The 24,452-nt window shown below is 40.8% G+C and overlaps 1 protein-coding gene across 1 annotated transcript in view; it reads right to left on the bottom strand.

Annotated features, from left to right (window-relative positions):
* Positions 1 to 24,452, bottom strand: part of NGFR (nerve growth factor receptor) — a 77,469-nt gene that overhangs the window by 13,172 nt on the left and 39,845 nt on the right. The window contains exon 3 of the mRNA XM_083147331.1: positions 9,621 to 9,980. Within this exon, the coding sequence (XP_083003457.1) occupies positions 9,621 to 9,980 (360 nt within the window). The remainder of the gene's footprint in view (positions 1 to 9,620; positions 9,981 to 24,452) is intronic.

The following is a 24,452-nucleotide window of genomic DNA, read 5'->3' as shown; positions in this document are numbered from 1 at the left end:
TTTATACTGGTCACAGCTATTAAGTTATGCTTTCCACCAGTAAAGTCACCAGTACTAGATCTAATACAATGTTATAGTGTAGTTTATTTATTATAGCAAATACAGAATGATGGTGTATGAAGTGATAAAGGAAACTAGGTAAAATAGGGAAATTGCCTCTAAATATAGCATCTGTGCAAATAATATAAAACAGGGAGTAATGCTTCTAAAGGAGTCTAGAGGTGTTTTGGGCCAGATTCTAGTTCATTTGAAAAAGCTAATTCTCTGTCTAATGGACAAAACTACGTGTACTCCAAGTGGGATAGATGTAACATGTGCAGAGAGAGTTAGATTGTTTCTGTGCAGAGTAAATACTGGCTGCTTTATTTTTATAATGCAATATAGATATCAGTCTGAAGTACAAACTCCACCCAAATCTAACTCTCTCTGCACATGTTACATCAGCCCTACATGCAGGGCACATGGTTTTGTTTATTAGAGATAGAATTTCATTTTGCAAGTGAACCAGAATCAGGCCCTTTGTGTGAGACTGAGAGGGGATACTATAGTATACCAATACAATAGGATATAGTGCCATTATAAATATATTAAATACTTTTTTTTTTTTTTGCTTTGGTAGATTTATAGAGGAATATGCTTTTAATTGCTAACAATTTATTGAACAGCGGTTCTTTTATACAAAGCTGTCAATATTGTATGTCAGCATGAGACAACAATTTGTTCCAATAAATGAAATCGGATTTACTTGCAGAGGACACTAAAGGCTTGAGTTGAGGCACTGTATACAGGCACTGTATACAGCAGACAGAGATCATGGATTTAGTAGATAGCTCCCTGACAATACAGATAGGGCAGGGCTACAAAAACAGACAAACAAACAAAAGTAAAGTTTTCCATTTGACATTTGGAACCTTTTTGAACTTTGTTATTATCTGCTGCCTTTGGTTAAAGCAAAGTGCCAGAAGGCAACCTGGGGGCTTCATGTAGAATTGTGTTTTTTCTTTTGGGGGTAGGAAGGGCAATTTTGAATATCTTCCTCTGATACAGAAATGCCTTGTCTCAGCTGTGAATAACTGCACGAACAGAAAGTATTTCCCAGCCGCTTTTAAGATGCATGCCAAACATGCGATGTAATGCCGGGCTTGCCTGTTTGAAGGGCAGGGACAGTCTTTGTAGCTAGTATACTGTACATAATATACCATGCATACTGTAAAAGTGCAGTGTGTAGGTAAAACATTGGGCCCTATTCAGACCAGTTTGCACAGGTCCGTATTATTTGACCGCAATGCGCATGCGCGAGGCCCTGGCTGCATTTGGCTTTGGTAAAAAACATGTCTGCAAACTGACTGCAGGATGACTGACAGGGAGTGGGCGTGTGCTGGTGCACCAAGAGAAACGCTGGCAGTGTCAGTGGGACACAGATATGGTTAAGCATGCTATGGCAGGGAGGATGTCATCAGTGGCTACCCGGAAGTGCCTGCAAAACACACAGCCGCAGAGTTAGTCCTGGGTTACATGTCGTTTGAGAAGACCAGTGTCCTGAGAAAAAATCCTTCAATGGTGAGTATAAAATGAATGATTTTTTCTCTAATCGCACAAATGCAAATGGATGTGCATCCGTACACATCCATTTGCAAACCAAGAGCAGACCTTCGCAAGCAAGGCAGAATCTTGCAGGGTGGGGCAACAAATCCTCGCAGTGCCACAGAATTCTGACCTGTGCGAGGCACATTGAGTGAAGAGTGTAGGTAAATGAGCTGTGGCTTCATAGATTAGACTGTTCAATACTGAAGAAGTCTTACGAATACAACATTAATACCAACATTTATTTTATGTGACACTTTTAATGGTATTGTTACTGTAGGATGCAACAACCTCCAGATTGACAGCTTTATTTCATTTGTATTTAAAAAAAAAACTAATTCAGTAATGCAGTTCAAAGATAATAGAATATTTCAGAGGAAAATAATGCAGATTTTTTTCAGAAACGAATCAATCAGATTATGCTGTTCGTAAAATATTGTCAGATTTGTCCAGATTTTAACATAGATTAATTTGAATGGTAGCATAGCTGTGTTGTACACCTGGAGGCCAATGCAATTAGTTTCTGAAAAGATGATTATCTAGATGAGCCATTACAGATTACAGAACTATGTTAGTGAGGAGAATGCATTATCAAAACTGTAACAGAGGAACACATACAACATGCCTGCACTGGGGACAGAGTAAACAGTACATGTATTCTCCAGACTAATACAGAATTAAACTACACATTTTTACTAAACTCCTGCAGGCGATCTCTCTGCAACAGACTTCCCCTGCAGAGCATTCTGAGGAATGATGTGTAGGACAGTGATGGTCCTGTTGTGGTATAGGATGCCCCCAGGCTGTTTCCTGTCTTAGTTGTGTCACACAATAAGGTCACTGTGAGTAATTAGAACAATGAGTCACAGACAGAAGGACCAGAGCATTAGCTTGAACTATTATAATAGATGTTGTGCCATCATGAGTGTATGGAGGTTATTCTGGTTGACACGCAAAGCTGCAAAATTCGCTTGTCGTGTCATGCGTGTCATTCAAACGCCGACCCCCTGTCACACGCTGCCATGCGGTGACACGGTGGGCACAGTACTCACACGTCCGTTTCCGCCGCCGGCTGGCATGTGTCCGGTGGAGTCCTCGGTCGGGCTGGCGGCAGCAAGTCATAGCGGCTCAGGATGCTGGCTCTGAAAGGCTTGTTGGAGGCGTGGCAGTCTGACTGTGTGTTTGTAGGTGCTGGGAGGCCGGGGCCACCATCCTGCTTCTCTGTCCAGGTGGCCAATGGCAGCAACCCCCTTGCCATAAAGGGGAACTGCCTAGGCTATCCTGGGTCAGTGCAAAGAGTCTCTTATGCAGTACACAGCTCTGGGAAGATCCTGACTCCTGCTAGTGCCTCTGCTCACTGTGTCCTGTCAGTCAGTAGTCCCTGCTGGCCTCTGACCTCATCTCAGCCTCTTCCTGGTATCCGGTCCATTGATCCACCTCCATTCCCACGGTACCCTCCGGTTCTTCCTCCTGATCTGGATCCTATCTTCAATCGTCCAATCTTCCAATACCAATTCCAATATTTATGCAAAGACTTGTTTCTCAGTTATTTCCAAGGTTATTGCAAAGACTTATTATTTATGATTTGTGACTGCTCATCAAATAAGTATTTGATTCAAGTTCATGTCATTTATATATGAGTTCTTTCATTAAACCTGCTCGTTTTACACTTACATCTTCTGGTCAATCATCTGTTCATGTGCACCACACAATACCATCTAATCCACCACCTGTGACACCCCTACACGCCAAGTATCCCTGCATGCATGCGAATGGATGTTTTGCATATCCTTTCGCTTGTGGGGACAAAACCATACGATGGTTGCCAACAAATCGAATGATTTTGCAAGTGCTCAAAGTGAAAGGGGTTACCAGGTCCCCAAAACCAGTAGCAACATGGCAATACAAACTGGTAAAAAAGAAGGGCTCTTACTGGTTCCTTGCTGTGTTGCTTTGCGGTGTGAACGGGTTAATCGGGTCGAGGGACCTGTTTCCTGTCCACACCAATGGAGGAGGCAATGCTTGAGCAGCGTCAGCTCTAAATGCTGCCTCCTCCCCCACCCCCGATGACTCTCCGCCACTCTGCCGCACCCCCGGATGATGTCAGCAAAACTGCAATTTTGGCGGTTCACTGAAGTAATCTGAACATACCAAAATACATAGTCGCACCGGGACTGAACCGTTTCAAAGTCCCAATGCAACTCTGCATTTTGTGGTCTGAAAGGGGGTATCAGTGTTAGAGCCATTAATTTATAAAGGTAACGCATCACAGATATCTCATGCTTAACTTTTATTCCCTATAAGATCCTCTTCACGGCCGTATTAAGGTTTGGGGCCCCAGGGCACTTAAGACAAGGGGCCCGGGTAAAAGGTGTGGGAGGGTGTATATTAGATTAGTATATTAGTGCATATCTCCCAACATGTCCCTGTCCTGGTGGGACAAAATGTTCTCTATCTGGACTTCCCTTTTAGTATATAATTGGTGTTACCTGTGTTGAACTATTTCATTTATAATAAAGGAATTTCAACAGAGGTGATTGCAATCATATATTAAGAGGAAAATTCAGGTAGATAGGATTTTAACCCTCCTGAAATAGGTCATGTTGGGAGGTACTGTATGTACTGAATATATTAAATTTAAAGTATATTAGATTTAAACTAATAAATTAATACATAAATAAATAAAGAGTAATATTGTCTGGATACTGTTTAATTGAGACAACTACTTTATAATTTTTTTCTTGTGAAACAAAGACAACTTAAACACCCTTAAAATACACAATATACAAATAAAATCTACAGTATCATTTATCCTGTCACATGCAAGAATAGCAGCGGTCCCTGTACTACACACTGGGATAGAACTCAGGAAAGCTAATGAAACCAATGTGCTCTAAGCAGTGTCTCCCTGACAGAGGGAGGTCCGGAGATATGAACCCCACTCTGGGCGGCAGGCGATCTCTCCCCTAGTTATGACCCTGTGAGTTAACTTACTGCTTTGAAAGGCTAGTCTCTGTGGATATCCAAATGTGCATGGAACAGGCGATAACACATCTGCTGTGCTGCATGTACCTATACATTATTTGTTAAGTTGGATACCTCCTGCAAAGACATAGGGAAGCTATTGCTGGTAAAATATTGAAGATGGTAATCCTTCGGTATAATAGACAAATAATAGACAAGTCCCACTAACCATTTTGGAAAATAAATTTTAAGCATTAGCGGGCATTTTGCTAGATGTAGCAGAGGATCTGATCTATCTACACCAACCATGTGCAATTTAGAATATAAGGATATATTACTTTTAATATAATACACATCAGAATGATGTGCAGCATTTTTTATCATATAATCAAAGACTTTAGCATAGTGCACCATACTTTTTTGGTTAAAGGTTTTATCTAAAGTATCAAAGGGCTTTTCTCTTTGAAGATTAAGCTAGGAATGCCCCAGGGCTGCCCCATTAGTTTATGTGCAGACTAGATCTTCTATAGAGAATCAACATATAATTGGTGCAGATCTAATTTTGCAAAGGGACCTTAACATTGCTAAGTATGTGCACATGCAGAGGACATTGTAAAACCAGAATCTGAGCATTAAGCTCTACAACAATAATTGGATACTTTCTTCTAATTCCATGGTTGATATAAGATAAAGTAAGGTTGGTTGGATTGGAAGATTATCTGATGACTTTCCAATTCCAAGAGCTCTAGAATGTCAGCAGATAAGAATCCCATTACCATTCTAGTTTGCAGATTTTTATTCCTAAAATTCCTAAAATAACTCAGACTATTTTTGATCTTTCACTATGATTTACTTTACTGTAATATCTGGGAGATTCACACATTGGCCTTATTCTAATTGCTTTGCATCCCCTATGTGTTCACACGGGGGCTGATGTTGGGCGTATGCGCATGTGCATGCATGTTTACCGGGCACACGCACTCAAGACTGCTGGGGTGGGGCGATTCCCCCAGGCGGCGGGCCTGGGGGAATTGCCCCTGGGGAACACCCAGTTTTTCACAGGCGTTCCTATGGAACACGTAGTGACGTGGGTGCGGGGGGTGGGCAGTTGACATCAACGGATGTCAGCTGCCCGTCCACTTCCTGCTGAATGTCCACACATATCTAAGGTTACCTGAGATTAACCTTAGATATGCGTGTACCTTCCACATCATTCGATGGTCAGCAACCATCTAATAATGTGGGTGTTCACCCACAGCCTGCGAATGGATATTTTATGTTAAAAATCCATTCGCAGCTCCTGCGAACGTACGTGGCGTGCAAAGGGAGAGTAGGCGTACCGGCATTTGGCGGGTGACATCTGGTGGACTCGCAAGGCTGCAAATTTGCAGCCTTGCGAATCAACCAGAATAACCCCTCATTTTGTGGCGTTCTCTGAGTATCCCAACAGGGGAGGCCACCTTCTCGGTTTGTAATTTAATTTGTAGGAGGGGTCTTGAATGGGCAATGTGCAACCTCAGGGTTTGCCCCTTACTGCAAATTCACATTTGCACTCGAGACGTTGGACCTTATTCTGCTGCCTGCATGGAAGCCTCCCCCCACCCCCCTCAAACATGCCGCAATCCCCCACAGGCATGGGAATGGATGTTTTGCATAAACATCCATCTGCAGCCTTGCTTGTGGGGACACAATCATTCGATGGTCACCAATCATCGAATGATTTTGCAAGCGATCGCAGATCTAAGACACCTCTGTGGTGTCTTAGATCTGCTGGCGCCCTGTGTGGGAAGCGGGCGGGCAGCTGACATCTGCATGTGCATCACGGGGGGGCATTAGCATGGGAAGGCCCAGCATTTTCATGGGAACACCCATGAAATGCTTGGCGTCCGCATGGGTACAGCCCATCGCCACTGCCCCACACCCGTACTGCGAGATGTGAACAGGATGGCGAACTAGCAGTTTGCCGTGCCTGCTTGCACCAAGCCTCTGCACATGCACATAAATATGCATGCACAGACATCAAACATCGCTACCCCATGCAAACGCACAGGGAAGCGAATGAACTAGAATAACCCCCATTATCTCCAGGATCTCCAGAAAAAAGGAAGGGCTCTAAAAATAGAAATACAAGTCTTAAAATTTTAATCAGATGCAGAATTGCATTGGTTTTAAACTCCCTTCTGGATTAGGCTGTATCTCCTATTGCATTCAATAAACATCATGGGGGAAATGCAGTTGAATGTACACCTATTTGCAGAATGTTTTGTCTGGAGGTGTAAATTTGCCTGTTACCAGATGCATCTTTTCCACCCTGTGTAGCGTCGGTGCCCATGTGTACCGATAATGATAATGATGAAACCAAGCATACAGATAGGGGCATCTTTCAAACAATAGTGATTTCAACTCTACATATGAGTGAAAATATGTGGTTAGTTCCAGGCATGGAATTTGGGAACAATTACTGCAGATATGCACTCCATACCAATAAGAGGAGTCATAGGGGTTTATTTACTAAGATGGAAGTACTATTGAAGATGGGCATTCAATCAACAACAACAAAAATCTTATTTATTTAGCACCTTCTAGAAGTTAACAGATTCTGATTGGTTGTCCATCCCATCTTCACTAGAACTCCCATCTTAGCAAATAAACCCCAGAGTGCAACTGAACAGTACTGAAAAAACGGTGCGTTACCAGAGACAAAATTATTGCCAAGGAAATAAGACATACTGTTAATGTTCCCTACATTTCCTGTGTATTTGAAAGATGTATTCGTAAAAAGAAAAAGATTAAATACATAGAAGGGGATGTCAAAATATGATATTAAACAGTGCTTCAGGTGATGTTATGCAAAGCATGTGTGCTTCACTTCCAGAAATTAAAAGACTCTATCATTACAATGAATGATTTGTATTTTTCCTGGCCTCTCTAATACTATATCTTTCTCTTTTATTGCCAATAATCTGTCTAGTGATTTTTGGGACACACAATGTTTGTTTTAAATAAGAAGAATCCCAAATAGCTTCAGCTCTTTTTTTTTTGGCAGATTGGAAACAGGACCTGGAATAAGATCTGTAGATGCAAAGCCAAAATCTCTTCAGAATTAATGATTTTTACGCAATTTAAAAGCAACCTAAAATTCGAATGTGTGGAGAAACTTCTGTGAATCCTAGTGCATAATCATTATTAACTCTAATACAAATACCGAATGCATTAAAAAAGTAAGTGATCCATACAAATGAAACATCAATAAAAATAGTTTTAAAACACTGATAACGCACTGCATTTATATTCATATATATCATATGAAATGTACTCCTTTAAATGCCAAGTAAACAATGATTGTATGTGACTGGTTCTATGTTTTAAAAATGTCTAAATAAGGAACAGGTGAGATTTGCATGCAGTCATATGCGGTCCAGCTTGTTTCCAGCACAGCTGCATACTGAAATACAGTAAATTGCAGGATAGGTGATTCTCACATTCCCATGGGGGAGGAGCACATTTTTTGTGTTTTGTCTAACTGATTTCTGATTTTCAGACAACTATTTTGGGGTCAACAATTCACAAATACATTATATTACTGAACTCAACAGTACTTTGTCATGTACGTTTTTAATGTGTTGTAATATTTTACTTTTCTATGAAAATTATAATTAAAAACATATTTTTCAAAGTACTTTTTAGCAATTTTTACATGTATTGTTTCCTCCCTTTGTATTTTCCATTTGCCTTGGTTATAAATCGTTTCATTAAGGATAATGAAACTTGCTGCTTTTAGTTTGCTAGTTGACTGGAATGCATTAAAATATGGCTCAGTGATGGTATTGAATTATCAATAAGTTCCATTAGCATGCATATTGGTTAATCCGAAAAATATGGCTACATTTTATTGTATCTGAGAAATGGGACTGCTTTCAGAAACTGTTCATTTGTATTGACAAGGCTATGGAGTTTTTGGCACCTCAGACACATGTGAATTTAGATAACTCTCTTGCATAAGTATAGGGTTGGAGCAAATCTGTGCTGATATCGATGATTTGAGCCTCTGTACACAGATGGAGGTCAGCATTTTTTCCCCAAGAAAACAATGTGATGCAGCTGTATTTGGTGCCACTATGAATCAGGCTATAAGTCATTGATGTATTCATAATGGGTGCACACTTATAATTATATTAACCTAATTGGATTCCCATGTCAGCTGGCGCTGCAGACAAATATAACCAGGAATATGGAGCAGTGCCATTTTTCCAGAGATTTGTGTATGCACAGTAGAGAAGTATCTGCAAATACAGTGCAGGCACCGTGGTCTGGTTGACTCGACTCGCAAGGCTGTAAATTCCGCATCCTTGCAAGTTCCCTAGGCGCCGCACGCACGGCCACACCCTCTCTCCCCCTGAACCCCCGCAGCCAGGCAAATGGATGATTTGCATAATCGTCCATTTGCAGCCTTGGGTGCAGGGGAGAAATCATTCAATGGTCGGCGAGGACAGGGAGGGCAGCGAATAGCCACTTATGTCAGCTACCCGCCCCCCACACTCAAGTCGTTGGGGAATTACCATGGGAACGCCCAGCGTTCTCATGGGAATGCCCATGAAATGCTGGACATTCCCATAGGCAAATTAGCTGGCCCGCCTCCCCACACCCCTCCGTGTCCCCCGGTCACTAACAATCAGTCCCCCATGCAATTGTACGGGGGGACCAATTGATTTAGAATAACCCCCATATTCCCATAAATCTGCACATGAGTGATAAATTATTGAACAAGAGAGGAGGGGTCCACAGGGATGCTGCACAAGAGCCCTCTACTCTTTTCATCTGCACCTGCCCTAAGTTTTTCACACATCAAAGAATTAACTAGTTGGTAGTTCAATGGAATGCTTACATCATGTCTGTCTCAAACGTTTGTGGGTGAAGAGTACATTTCAGGCCCCCATTTCCCACTGATGCTAAACTACAATTCTCAGAATCCTTATGTAATAACATGCTGTTTAACTTTTCTAAGAGAAGGTGATCATCAATAACTGAAATGCTTAACCTCCTATATCTCTGGTCTATCCATTTATACTCACTGTAGCACACAGCGTCTGATGTCAGTGTGCACTCTGCTTGCGTGATCTCATCGTCTTCGCAAATAGTGCATGGTAGACAGGGGTCCATGTTGTTGTCCACATTTGAATATGTCCATTCAGGGCACTTCTCGCACACGGTGTCCTGGTTCATAGAACAGGAAAGGATCATACCATATCCGATGGGGCATGTCCTGCATCGAATACACTTCCCACTCTCCTCATGTTTGTAGTATCCGTAGGCACAAGCACAAACGGCATCATCGGTTTCTACACAGGGTGCAATCATACGCGTGTTGCCATCGCACTCAGTACACACCTTGCAGGATTCTGTGTAACTGGTAGTGTCGGAGTAAGTAACACCTGTGAAGGAAAAGACAAAGACAATCAGCAGTGTTCCACTGAAAGTACATATAGGCCTATGGATAATTTACATTCCCTGATGATAAGAACATATGTATAAGGAGTCAATCATATATGGAAATCAAATGACACTATTTATGCTTTTTATGTGGCAGCTCCTATTGTGAATCCTTTCAGGTAAGAGCGTGTATCCTCCCGTTTCAATTGTGGTGGGCCGGAAGTTGGTAGCACATTCCAGCTAGATTTTAGTTTATTAGGCTTTGAGGTATAAGCATGTGAAAAGCATCATCATGGTCTCACGCCATGTGACAGCCAGACCTTGGGTAAGTAAACTTTTGAAAACATGTTTTACTTACACTGTAGTTCTAGAAGAAATTTTTCTTAAATACTACAGCTTGAGTGCAGAAATCAGAATAAGAAAATCTGAAATAAAATTGTTCTACCCTCTCTGACTAGTAGTTTCTGCTGTAATACATTGTTGGAGTCCAGTGATAGTAATCTCTTACGAACATTAAGAAAAATATGTTTAAGGGTCCTAGTTATCAACTAGCCAAAAAAAAAGACACTGTGGCTAGCTAACAAAAACAAACCACAAAAAAAAACAACTAAAATAAAAACATGGTAAAGCAACACTGTCCAACATCTAGGCAGCTGTGAGAACATATTTATTGCATAGGTGCAATAAATCCCTTCCAAGCATGTGTAACATTAGCATGATAGCCCCTGCAATGGCCTAATGCAGGGGTTCTCAAGATTCCACACAGGTCACGTTTTCCAGGTCACCCAGCAGGTGCACAGCTGGGGCTAATTATTTCATTTGTGATTCTGTGAAAACCTGCAAACATGCAGTGCGTGAGGTCTTGAGGACCGAGTTTGAGAACATGTGGTCTAATATACCGAAATAGCAATACCCAGAATCCCCAAATGCTATGAAAATAGCAATTTTCACTGGATTTAAAATTTTAAGGATCTCCTATCGGTATTTTGGCACCTTAGAGTTAAGACCACTAATGAAAAAAGTAAAGTACCATTTTTATTTGATGTATACATTTTTCTAAAGAAGTATTGTATTAGCATTATTTTGTTTTTAAAAACAATTTGCCTACTTAATTTACAAAGCAATCAAAACGGTCAACATTCACAAGGTTGACACTAGAAAAGGTCAACACAAGCAAAAAGTTGTCACGGAAAAGGTTGACACATAATATGGTCGACATGAAGGTTTTTCTAACTTTTTTGGTATCAATGTAAACACCTGAGGATGTGGACCACCAATTAGTTTACTGCATCTGTTCACATGCTTTTCTATACTCGTCATGCTGCAGGCCAGGTGCCTCACTACGCTTGGCACATTTTACCAATCACAATCGGAGTCCACATGAATGGTAGTGTATGAAAAAGTGAAAAAAAAATCCTCAAAACTCAAATTGAGCGTTTAATGTGTACCTATTGTTTGTGTTGACACCATGTCAACCATACAGCATGTCCTGTAAGTTGGCTGTATGTTATTGACATATTGGCTGTCAACCTAGACATTTTACAAAACCAAATGTGGCATTATATGACTTCTGCATAACAGAAAATGTTTGCCTTTTATTAAATAGATATAAAAAGCATTACTATGAATAATTATTAGTATAATACTAAGTATTAATATATTCATATTGGATCTAGTTGTTATTTTATATTATCGTTTTTTTGGCAATCCAAAAAAGAAGCCCAAGTATCCATTAGACGTCCCACCTGAAGACAAGGGATATCTTTATTAACATGGCTTGCAATAAAGGATCCCCTTTTAAATCATTGCCAAATTGTGATAGAATGCCATATGATATTGTTAATGTAAGTTTCAATTTTAATTAGAGATGTACAGGCTCTGATTTACTCTGATTTCAAAGCCGGGTCTTATTGGCTATCAACTGTCAACTGTCATGTGATTTGGGATAGCCAATAAGATCTTGCTTTGAAATCAGAGTAAATCAGAGTAAATCAGAGCCTGCACATCTCTAATTTTAATAGAGACACTTGTCTACATTGACATCCTATGTGGGAATGAGTAATCTGTATAAGAGGTATCATTCCATAATAGTGCCAGGAAAGAGACTTGCGTTTCACATTTATGGTAACATAATTCCGTGTAACCATAGCTTCCAACCATCGACTATGCCTGAGAAAATTTAGCTTCTATTTGAATATTACATAGATGGCATAGAGTTTGGTGTTTTATAAGCTCATATTAAACCCTTTGAGTAAATTTGTCAAAGGGTTTAATATGTTAAAATTGGCAAGTAAACATTTTTAACTATCATAATGACCGGTAATGGTTATCATATACAGAAAATATCTTTTTTTAACACATTTTTTATTTGAATTTATATAACAAATGTGAGCAATGCTAGCATTTTTTGCGTATATGTTGAACATCTATTACAGAGATGTTGGCACTCAAAGGGTTAATGGTATTCCCTTCCAGAAGAAGTGGTGTTGGTAGACACAGTAAAAACATTTAAATTAGCTTTTGGCTTGGAGTAGCATGCAGCAGGATGTGTTTCCCAGCTCTGGCACCTAAATTCTGTCTCAAACCCCTTTCATAATGCAGCTCTTAAACAGTAAATTGCCATTTTTTTAGCCTTTTAAAACGGGTAGAGCTGCAGTGTGAAAGCTCCAGGGTGCTTTAAACATTTAACAAATTCCTGTATTTTTTAAACGGTTAAAAAGCAGTTCCCTAGCCGTTTCTTTGGCAGTGACAAAGGGTCTATTTCTATGGCTTGAAACGTGTTCCTTGGGGGTTAAACGGATTGAATGTGTGAATAGTATTACATTCTATTTAAAACGGTTTTCCCCTGCGTGAAAGTGGTTTGAAAGGGGTTTAGTGGCTCAAAACCGTTTTAAATACCATTTTGAAATACCGGGTCTTAAACGTTTAGGCAATGTGAAAGCAGCATAAATATCCTTTTGAAAAGTTATATTTCTCCCAGTTGTGGTGCACTGGTGGGGCATCCCCTCCTTTAACTCCCGTTCGACAGTGGTGAACATTTGACCCAGAGTAAACTTATGTGAAGCCTGACAGTTCTCATGGCCGTGATGCATGTAATGGGTTTGGCTCCATTGGCTGTATTGGAGTGTTGTCTTTAGTGGGTGGACCCTCCTGCTCTTCTTCTGATGATCCTTTGGGCATCTTCCTGATGCCCCATAGTGATGCTTGTCTGTCTACAGCTGTTGCTGGACATGTGGCTGCCTTGCTCCGTAGGGCTGGGTGACTCAAGGTTACCAGCACCTCACCTCAAGTATTCAACCCGCTATGTGGTGGTGCACGGTCACTTGTACTTACCAGTCTAACCTGTACAATTGGCGACGTGCTAGCCGCTGCCATTTTGTCTTATGACTACTCTGTAGGTAGGTTGAAAGGTTTACTCCTGCAGTTTAAAATTTCTGCCAATTTAGTTTGTACATAAATATGGAATGCCTCACTTACATCTGATAGAAACTGTACTACTCTGGGACTTTTTGTCTGGACATTCTGCTGGTTGTTCCTTTGATACTGGAGACAAGTTTGTTGCTGTGTCTCCATCTTCTCATGGCTTTGAGGACCGGCCCGGACTAATGCTTTACACCTAATTAAAATTTGTGATGCCCTCTCAACTTTTCACCTACCCTTTTCCTGTTATTAGTTTTTTTTACTGATGTAGATTTACCTATATGTATCCGGTATGTATTTTCGCTTAGATAGCATAATCTCTAATATGTAACTCAGCAACATAAGTCATATATGAAAAGTGTTCTATATTTACACATGTTGTGAGAGAGCTGGATCTATTTCAGCCTACTTAGAAAAAGAGAGACGGTGATCCACAAGACGTGGACAACCGTTCGCAGAAAGGATTCCTTTGTGGAGGCACACTTTTATATCAAATGAGTTGAATAATGGTTGTATTAAGACTTAACTTTTAATTCCAAATAGTTTAAAATAGTTATAACTCTTATAGAAAAATAATATGAAGTATAATTAGCCTTTAAATGGCAGTAAAGAGTTATGCATAAGAATTATCGCTAGAGTGAACAAAGAAAAATGTATATATTGCCACTAACAAACAGTATCAAATATGGTGGCAATGAGTGGTGTTATTTAAGACATATACAAAGCATTAATATGCATATTAATGTATTCTAGTAATTCTCAAAAGTATTCTAGTTTGCATGGGGGTGCCAAACACCCTACCACTGGCCCTGTCTCTGCCTAATGGGGGGGAGGGGAGGGGGTGTAATTAGGTGGCATAGAGAAATGAGTTCTCCCACCTCTGCATGGCCACTTTATGCCCTGGTTCATTCCCACTATGGCCCTAACTGTGTAGGTTGTATTTTATCCCCCTTACTTGCATGGGTTTCTTCTGGATTCTCTGGTTTCCTCCCACAGTCCAAAAATATACTAGTAGATTAATTGGCTCCCAACAAAAATTAACCCTAAAATGAATGTGTATGCATGTATATGTGTTAGGGAATATAGATTGTAAACTACACTGGGGCAGGGCCAAAGAAGCATTACTGATATTCTGTGCTTTATCATTTCAGCTGTTTGTCATATACAAATTTCCCTATGTCCTAATAGTTGTGTTGTTGCTAATGATGGACATGGAAATACTTCACCTTTAGCATATCCTTTTAAAAAATCTGCACTGTAAAGTTTGGTTTCAGTGTAGTTTACTTTATGCATTTTATAGCAATATATACATGTTGGAGGTTAGTTTTTATGTCCAGAATGCCTAACAATATTTTGAATAAATCTTTGTATGTAAGAATGTCAGTATTAAGTGTTAAGCACATATTCTAAAAGCCTAATAAAAACACAATTAGTACCTGACAGTCCAAAAAAAACATTTCGAATGGAGTTTTGGTACTTGTGTAGTTTCACGGCGCCAGCATGGCGCCGTGCTACTTCCGGGTGTACGCTCGCCACAAAATATGTCCAAAAAAGTAACTTAACTCCATGCCAACATGGATAGTTCATACTTCCACTATCCATGTTGGCATGGAGTTGATTTTAAATAGCGTGGCGAGCGTAGTGAGCCACCGAGCCCGCAGCATGGGCGAGCGAAGTGAGCCCCGCAAGGGGACTCAGACGCACGGCGCCATGCTGTCGCCGTGAAACTACACAAGTACCGGAGTTTTTTAAATGGAATTTTTGAAATGTTAAAATCAGTTATTGTAGGATTTCAAAGATTTAGCACTCAGTAGAAAACAATTGAGATCTAGAGTATGAGGACTTTATTGCATCCTAGGAAATGATAGACAGAAACTGGTTGGTTGCTATGGGCAACATCACCTCTTTTTTATTTTAGAAACTTTAGTAAATCTACCCCTTTAGAGAACACACTTTCAATACTCTAAAAAGCGAGAACAAAGTAAAACGTTTTGTCTAAGTTTACAACAAGATTTGTTTTGAAACTGCCATGAGTATGAGCCCTAAGTGATATCATAGATCACCCCCAGGACTATTGGAAAGAGTTCAAAATGTCACAATATGTTGTTTATTGTTTTATCTTGCACAAAGGAAGAAGAACAACAAGCAATTCTGAATCATCCAAATAATTTGTTTTAATTAGTAACCAAAGTTTCACAAAATTAGAATAAAGGCTATTTCATGTTTCAGGAAAATGTATACTGACACATTTTAGGAACCTGATTAATCTTTGAATGAAAAAATTATACAGACATAAAAAAATTGTCTGTTAAAGGGTATGCACATGCAAATAAATTATTTAATATAAAAAGATGAATGGTTGTCATACGGACACATGTTGTTTTTCCATTCCCCTAAAATACCTCCTTCCCTCAGCAGAGGTCAGCAGGGAAATACAGAGCTTGAATTATAGTCAAACACCTGACTTGTGGTTTTGATCTCCTCTTACATTCTTAATATAAGTTTATAAGGTGTTATTTTGTCAAACAAATCCCACATGTTACTGCAGAAAACTACTGCACATATAAATAATTTACTTCCTAATCACTAAGTGACTTGTGCACACTGCCTACACATAGTGGGGTTAACTAAAGGATGATGCCATCACTGAGGTAGCCATTTTGTTAGCCTATTAATTCCCTAGGAACTACAGAATGGGGTTGATGTTTTAATCAGTGAAAAGATTGGAGAAGTGTACAAATAGAGAGGTTGCTTATAACAACAGCTGTGAGGAAGCATTTACAAGTGAGGTACATACTTTAAAATGATACAGTAGGTGGATGCTGATTGGTTGCTATGGACAACTTCTCTATTTCTCCACTCCTTTCAACTTAATACATGCACCCTTATGTATGTTACTTGAATAACGGAACTGGGTGTTGACTCATTTCAGCAAATGGATCAGTCATATCTCTAGTTTCTATTGAACTGACTGATTGAATACATAAAATGGCTGCCTCTAATGTAATCAATTTTATTTTATTCAATTTCCCCACTTTGACACATATGGAAATATTCCAACGCATTGACAGTTAACTGGCAAATGTTATTATTGATAGTTGTTCTCATTTAAGATTTCTTCCCACACTGAAGTAAAAAGCAAATCAAGATGTTGTAATATCTGGCAGACTGTTTTATGTATAGAAAGCAACACTGTATTTATACTATGTATTTTATCATAGGTCTTTCTAAGTTTTTTTCTTTCTGTCATAACATAGTAACACTTCTTAGCTTAGCTACAAATCAGTTTCAAAGTAACATCTGAACAAGTCTGAGAAAGACTCAACAATACAACAGTAACATGGTACCCATAAAGTCTCTGTCATGCTGAGCATAAACAACTTCGGGGAGAAGAGTTAAACCTTCTAAAGAGTGAACAATTGGAGAAGTGTCCCATACCAACTTCAGCTTCTACTTATCATTTTATAGAATGTACTTGATAAATGATAAATAGAAGCTCATTGGTTGCTATAGACAACTTACCACTTGTCTGCTTCTCCACGCTAGAAGGTTTAAAACATTTCCCCAATTGTCCTTTATTATGAGTGAAAGCTCTGTTTAGCTATAGAAGTATAAAGTGGATGTTCACTACACAATATCATATTTTTGACATAATTAAATGGTCAATAATCAAACTACTGTGCCAACTGTAATATATACACCATCTTAATTTAACATTATTTATATATAATTTGCTAAATCATATCATATCATATTATGCATTGCTGGCATTTGGCAGTGACAGAAATCTAGCCATAGAGATTATCTTAAAATTAAAGCACAGGAGAAATCAGGTAAGGGGTGAGTTGGTTTTATGGGGAAAAGCAGCCAATTGACAATATGTGATGGTGTGAGGACATGGCTACATGGGAAGAATAATAATGTAGTTAGTCACAGACTAAGGGGGTATTCAATCCCAAGTGCTATTTCTGACAGGGGAAATAGCACCCGCCGTCTATTCAATGCTGCCGTTACTGACAGCACTGAAGGCGGAATTTGACAAAACAGATCCGGTTGGATCTGTTTTGTCTGAAACGGCCGTGGATTGTGGAATTCATGCTGACACCCCCCTTTTTGACAATCGACAGGTGGAATATTGAATTCCGTCTATCGAATACCTGTCGGACTGGGTGAAAACGGCCCCGGATTCTGACTGTTGGGAAGTTCCGACAGGCAGAATCCCAGATTGAATGCTGCCCTGAAAGTTTAAGAAGGGAAAAAAGAGGTCACTAAAAGCACACAATAATTTGTGATCCATAAATTTGGGATCCATTTGTGATGCAAGCAGGCTTATGTCGACATGAAACACAGATCATATACTGTAACTTATTGTTTTGCTTTCATTCTACGTTAAAGGACTTTTTCCATTGCAATCTCTTATACCCCTTTCAGACATACGCGAAAATCCCGGGTTTTTTCACATGAACGCGCCCAAACCCGGGACTAGCGTATGTCTGAAAGGGTATACCCGGTATTTCACTCCCGGATACTGAGCACCTGCAATTGAAGAGGGTTTTTCCCGGTATTTACCTCCCGGGTATAATACCCGGTTTATGTCTGAATGGGTTTACCTGGGTTTTTCAGTTTTAAACATGTGATGTTGCTTTTTTTTGGTGCCGGGGCGTGTCCCATTTTAATGATGAAACACTGAAATGCTTGAAAGCCTGGCTTATGTGTGAAAGGGGTATACCTGGGTTTTTCCCGGATTTGAGGTGTAGTGTGAAAGGGGGTCTGTTACTAAAATCCCAGGAGTAACCTGGGTTGAAAATCCCGGGTAAACCTGGACAAAATCCCAGGTAGTATGTCTAAAAGGGGTATTATTTTACATATGACTTTCCCAGATTGCCGAATCATGAGAGTCTCATTTTCAAGCTTATTCTGATGATGGTAACAGTCACTTGCCCAGGGTCAACCCTGATATTAGTAGTTAATTTGGTACTCTTTACTTAGAAGGGCGCCCACGATTTTGATCGTGGGCATCGTTAGTAAAAAATCTCGGGCATCTCGGGCATTGAATGCACTAAAAAATCGGGTGCGATCAACCGACGAGATGCCCGAGATTTCCCATAGGGAACAATGTTAAATGTCTCAATTGACCCAATTTTCCTGTTCAATGCTTCAATTGACCCGATTTTTCCATAGGAAACAATGTTAAATGGGCCACAGAGGCCAAATAGGCACTCTGAAGTGTATAATGGCCACCCGAATTGTTAACGCCACCCCACGATCAATGTCAACCCGATGCGTGGCGAGCGCAGCGAGCCCGCGAGGGGCGGCGGTACGCGTCCTACGACCTTTTCATACCCCCACTATCCACGTCGGCATGGAGTTGAGAATAGAAAGTGTGGCGAGCGCAGCGAGCCACCGAGCCCGAAGAGTGGCGAGCGCAGCGAGCCCCGCGAGGGTACGCGGACAGCTGTGAAGCCCGCGAGGGGACGCGGATACCTGTGAAGGTATCCGCGTCCCCTCGCGGGGCTCGCTGCGCTCGCCACGCTTCGGGCTCGGTGGCTCGCTGCGCTCGCCACACTTTCTATTCTCAACTCCACGCCGACGTGGATAGTGGGGGTATGAAAAGGTCGTAGGACGCGTACCGCCGCCCCTCGCGGGCTCGCTGCGCTCGCCACGCTTCGGGTTGACGTTGATCGTGGGGTGGCGTTAACAATTCGGGTGGCCATTATTCACTTCAGGGTGCCTATTTGGCCTCTGTGGCCCATTTAACATTGTTTCCTATGGAAAAATTGGGTCAATTGAGGCATTGAACAGGAAAATCGGGTCAATTGAGACATTTAACATTGTACCCTAAGGGAAATCTCGGGCATCTCGTCTGTCGCATCGCACCTGATTTTTTAGTGCATTCAATGCCCGAGATGGCCGAGATGGGCGCCCTTCTAAGTAAAGAGTACCGTTAATTTATTGTATGTGTGATCATTTGTATTTTAGTTTTGTTTTTTAATGTAACACTCAAACTGAAGGCTTCTAAAATGTCTAAATCTATAATTTACTCCTGAAACCAACCAGCTCAAGATACTGTAACAATCTTGTAATACAAAAGCTATTAGGAAGTGGAAAATATAGTCTGGCTCAATTTCCATGAAGAGGGTACAGGAAACACAACAGTCCCAACAGGGCATCAGGAATTCCTCACAGTACGTGACACAATATGCTGCTAAAAGCAAAAAATAATTGACTTTCATGCTCATCCCTTAGAAAGTGAGAGCCATAAATGCATTTTCCTTTTTAACAACGTGCAATATGCACAGCAACCCAGACATCTCGTAGCTGGCCACCATTTTTCATGCCTCAGGAATATTATATCATACTATACAATGCAGTTATTAATCTGGTTTGTGGATTGAGTCCTAGAAGTGCTGATGGATCTTGCATGACCTATCTGTAAAGAGAGCAAGTTAAGAAGGGGACATTGAGATAATAAACATCTTCCAAATCTCCCTAGGAGTGCTGCTGAGTCTTGCCTATTTTCTGAGGATATTTAGGGGTTAATTTACTAAAGCTTCTAAAAATGAAGAGGTGATGTTGTCCCTAGCAACCAATCAGATTTTTAGCTGAAAAAGTGGCTCTATTTCAGGCCTTCCGTGTTCAATTGTGGGCGTTTTCCCCGCTATGGAGTACATTTTCACCCATGCCTTTATTTTTTGGGGTCTGCATCAACAAATTTGACCAAAAGTGGTAAAAAAAAAGTGGTAAAAAAAACATGTGTGACAGCGGCAAACAACTGTTTTTTCGACCATGCCTGATTTTTCAACTACTACAAAAATCATCATGGGCATTAAATGAGGTGAACCCAATTTACCCTAAAAATATAATTTGAGGTCCTGCCCTTTGACAAGCTTGTGCCATGCTGCTTAGTGGCTGGCTGGTTTGCCCATGTGCAGTGGTACTGAAAGCCTGGATTTCAGATTTCAGTTCAATTTGCTGGAGAAAAAAAGTTTAGATATAAAACTAATTAAAAACATGTATATTTTAAAAACTATTCCCATGTGATGAAATGTTTATTTTATTAGTAAATCATTTCTTCATTGAATTTCCTCTGCTTGCAGAAGAAAATAAGAATTCTGGCAATACTTTGCTTGAGGAAGCTGTAGCTGGCAAGACATGGCAAATCTGTTCTGCAGCAGGATCTACCCCCAGTAATAGCACTGCTACTAAAGATGGGGGAACTGCTAGACCAGCTCTGGATCACAGCAGGCACATTGGGTTACAGTTATGGATGATTACTTCAGGAACTGTCCCATTCCCAGGAGTTGTATTCCTATTATTTTACTTGTTTGGGGACAGAGGCGGCCTAAGGGAAAAATGACTTCTTACAATGCATTAGAAGTTACTGTATTGCTTGTTTTTGAGGATGATTATGCTAGAATACATAGTTTATCCATTCTGTTCTCACTGTTGTGCACAGTAATATGTAGACATGTAACCATAGAGCCTTATTCTTTACCAGAATCCTGACATTTTTGTGTGCCATTGTTTGTAATAATAAAACATGTATAATTTTGCTGAATTAGATCCAAATGTAGTTGTGCATGGAAAGTTTTTGGGGACATTCCCGCATCCCTCCAGCGGCCAGCGGTGTCCCGCTGCGGGGGGGGGGGGGGCAGTTGGGAGTCCCCACCAATCTGACAGAATTGCCACTGTGAGTATGCGCACAGCGTCTATTCAGAGGCCGAAAACGGGGGCGCGGCCCTCATTTGCATATGCCGCATCCTCATTTGCATGAGCCCTGCCCCCTTTTTGGGCGCTCTATTCTTGATAGGGTAAAGTTGGGAGATATGTAGATATGTCCTCAATACATTGTGGCTTTAGTTGTTGTACACAGCCCCTCTGGGCGCACCAGGTCTGCGGTGCTATAGTTAAACCCCCCTCAATCCCCCGCAGACTTACCTATCGCGCTGGTCTCGGTGGCTCCGTTCTTCTGCTGAGGACCACCACAAAATGGCCGCCCCCATATAGCACACAGTTCTCTGAAACTGTCTGTTGTATGGGGGAGGCCATTTTCTGGTGGTCCTCAGCAGAAGAACGGAGGCGCCGGGACCAGCACGATAGGTAAGGCTGTGGGGGATTGAGGGGGGGTTTGCATGGGCGGCGGGGCGGTGTGCTCGGCGGGGTAGGGGTGCTCGGCGGGGGCGCCCCCCCTAACGGCGGGGGGGCGCCCAAAACGTAGCTACGCCACTGTAGGTTTGGAAACTGGAGGAGAGTCTTATTGTGTGTAAGAGCATTCCGCAGAGTGGGTGCAGCACTAAGAAAGTCCTGAAATCATGAATGGGAGCAAAAAGTGCGTGTGGATGAGAGATGTAGATCTTGTGTGGAGCAAAGAGGTTAAGTTGGGAGATATTTTAAGATAAGAGATGTACATCCACATTTAAAGTCATAGCTAGGCAACCCTAGTACATTGTGAGAGGTATTATGCTGCATCTGCAATGCCAATAAAATGAAAAATTCAAAGAAAATAGGGAATGCTACACCTCAAGGAGTGGCTCAGTCACACCAGGCTTCTCTTGCCACATGGTGTATTAATGCTTGATCCGGCATAGGTAACCTGTGACTCTCCAGCTGTTGTGAAACTACAAGTCCCAGCATGCCTTGCCACAGTTTGCTATAACTGTGGCATGGCATGCTGGGACTTGTAGTTTCACAACAGCTGGAGAGCCACAGGCTGCCTACGACTGTGCTAGATATATGGGCACATCTGTGTGTAGGAAAAGAAGCATGTCGGAAACAGCATATGCCCAGCTAATATCCACTGGTGTTTTTAAACACAAACTCATTCACCCGCCTATTGCATATATTTGTATATATTTTTATGTATAGGTCAGTGATTCTCAAAACTTGAATCAAGTCACCTTAGGGTTACAGCAATGTTTTCATGGAACCATTGGGATCAAAGTTATTTTTATTTAAATATTTGGAAAAAATATTAAATGACGTAAACTGCCCATATCTGTCATCCTTCGGGTCAGTTAGGTGATGAGGTACAGTTGTGCCTCTGATTGTCCACATGTTGTATGACTGGCAGACACAAGCACTGGTTTTAGCTATCACTTTGACAATAAATAATCAGATTTGTTTTTGGACCACCAACCCAAGGCACCCCTGAAAGCCTTGCAGGACCCTAGGGTGCCTAGGTAGGCACCCAGTTTTTGAACCAGTAGCCCCCAAGATAAAGTGCAGTATGCTAATAAGCTATGTGTTCAAAATAAGAATATTGAAGAAAATATTTTTGCTTAAAAAAAAAAACTATGCTGCCTTTCATGGAGATTTGCGGTTGTACCCTTTGGCTTTTTCCACATTCTAAATTCCTCAATAAGTTCTGTAAATATCACATTCATTTTATATATCCTTTTCCATTGATAAAAAAGTAGGTGCACTGTATTTTTTTAGCCAGGGGATGAACATAAATATTACTTTAATATGTTTCAGAAGTGAGAAACCGCACTTTGCAAAAGCAATATTAAAGGTGATCCAAAGAACAACACAGCAATTGGGCTATTCTTCACACTAGTTATCTAAAACAAGTCATTTAGAACGCATATTGCTTGGAACAGATCTTTGCAGCATATCAAGTTCCCCAGGCAAATTATAATATATAATCAAAATTATAAGAATCATTGCCACTTAAAGATGCAGGTCATTGACATTTGTTAGAAGCTCTTGTTTATTCATGATCTGCTGTTGGGATCCATTCTACATAAACCGATACGATCTACACTTTATTTAAATGTGTAAACCTTGAGTCTATAGAGGGAATAATTCAGCATTGTAGGTCCTGGACAAAGCAATGTACTGGGGCCCCTACCCAACCAATCATGGGAATAAATGAAAAATGAAACCTATCGTGGAGTACCACACCATCTTCCGACATGCTTCCATACAGTGAATGGCTATCATCACTCTGATTGGTGTATAGCTCCAGACACCCATCAGTCAGCATGGGCAATAAAGTCATGCTGAAGTTTTGGCTGTCCCACCGGAGAGCTGCACTCTGTTATATTGATGTGATGTTTTGGCTGTCACACTGGAGAGCTGCCCTCTGTTATATTGATGTGATGTGTTGGCTGTCACATTGGAGATCTGCCCTCTGGTATATTGATGTGATGTTTTGGCTGTCACACTGGAGAGCTGCCCTCTGGTATATTGATGTGATGTTTTGGCTGTCACACCGGAGAGCTGCCCTCTGGTATATTGATGTGATGTTTTGGCTGTCACACTGGAGAGCTGCCCTCTGTTATATTGATGTGATGTGTTGGCTGTCACATTGGAGATCTGCCCTCTGGTATATTGATGTGATGTTTTGGCTGTCACACTGGAGAGCTGCCCTCTGGTATATTGATGTGATGTTTTGGCTGTCACACCGGAGAGCTGCCCTCTGGTATATTGATGTGATGTATTGGCTGTCACACTGGAGAGCTGCCCGCTGGTATATTGATGTGTCACCCATTGACTTCAACAGTGAGAAGTGGACACATTATATGTTCCAATTGGTGCACAATGTAGCTTTTGAACAAAGTAAGCTAAACCTGGTAGACATCAGTATAATATTCTCTCAACAACACAAATAAGATAATTTAGTTCACAGCTAGTCATTTGCTGTCTGAACTACTACAGCAACCCTAATTGTCCCTTAAGTAAGATATATTAATCTGTTTTAGCATACTTCCCAAAGTGGAGGTCCAAGTGGTAAGTGCAAGGGGTATGATGACATACTGTAACTCAAGTCATCATGACCCTGTTTAGGACTTGGTGTGCAAGTTAAAAGAGAAATATTGGGTTATTCAATCAATCCATGTGCTAATTATCATTAAAGTATTATTTTGCTTTACAAAGGGAATTTTTAAAAATATTCTTAATTTAAAGCCCCCACACCCAAAAAGATATAGGTCTGAGACATCTGCGTCAGTTTGCCTCATTTTAGGCACACCATAGAGCTGTCAAAATATTTTAGTGTAACAGGGAACAAGTACAGAACATGTCGTTTCCCTCTCCCTGGCATAGAACAGAGA

Source organism: Crinia signifera, chromosome 6, assembly GCF_055691185.1.
Source record: "Crinia signifera chromosome 6, ASM5569118v1, whole genome shotgun sequence".
In the NCBI taxonomy this organism is placed as follows: domain Eukaryota; kingdom Metazoa; phylum Chordata; class Amphibia; order Anura; family Myobatrachidae; genus Crinia; species Crinia signifera.
Note: the sequence above shows the minus strand (reverse complement) of the source record. Positions and strands in the feature narration are given on the sequence as shown.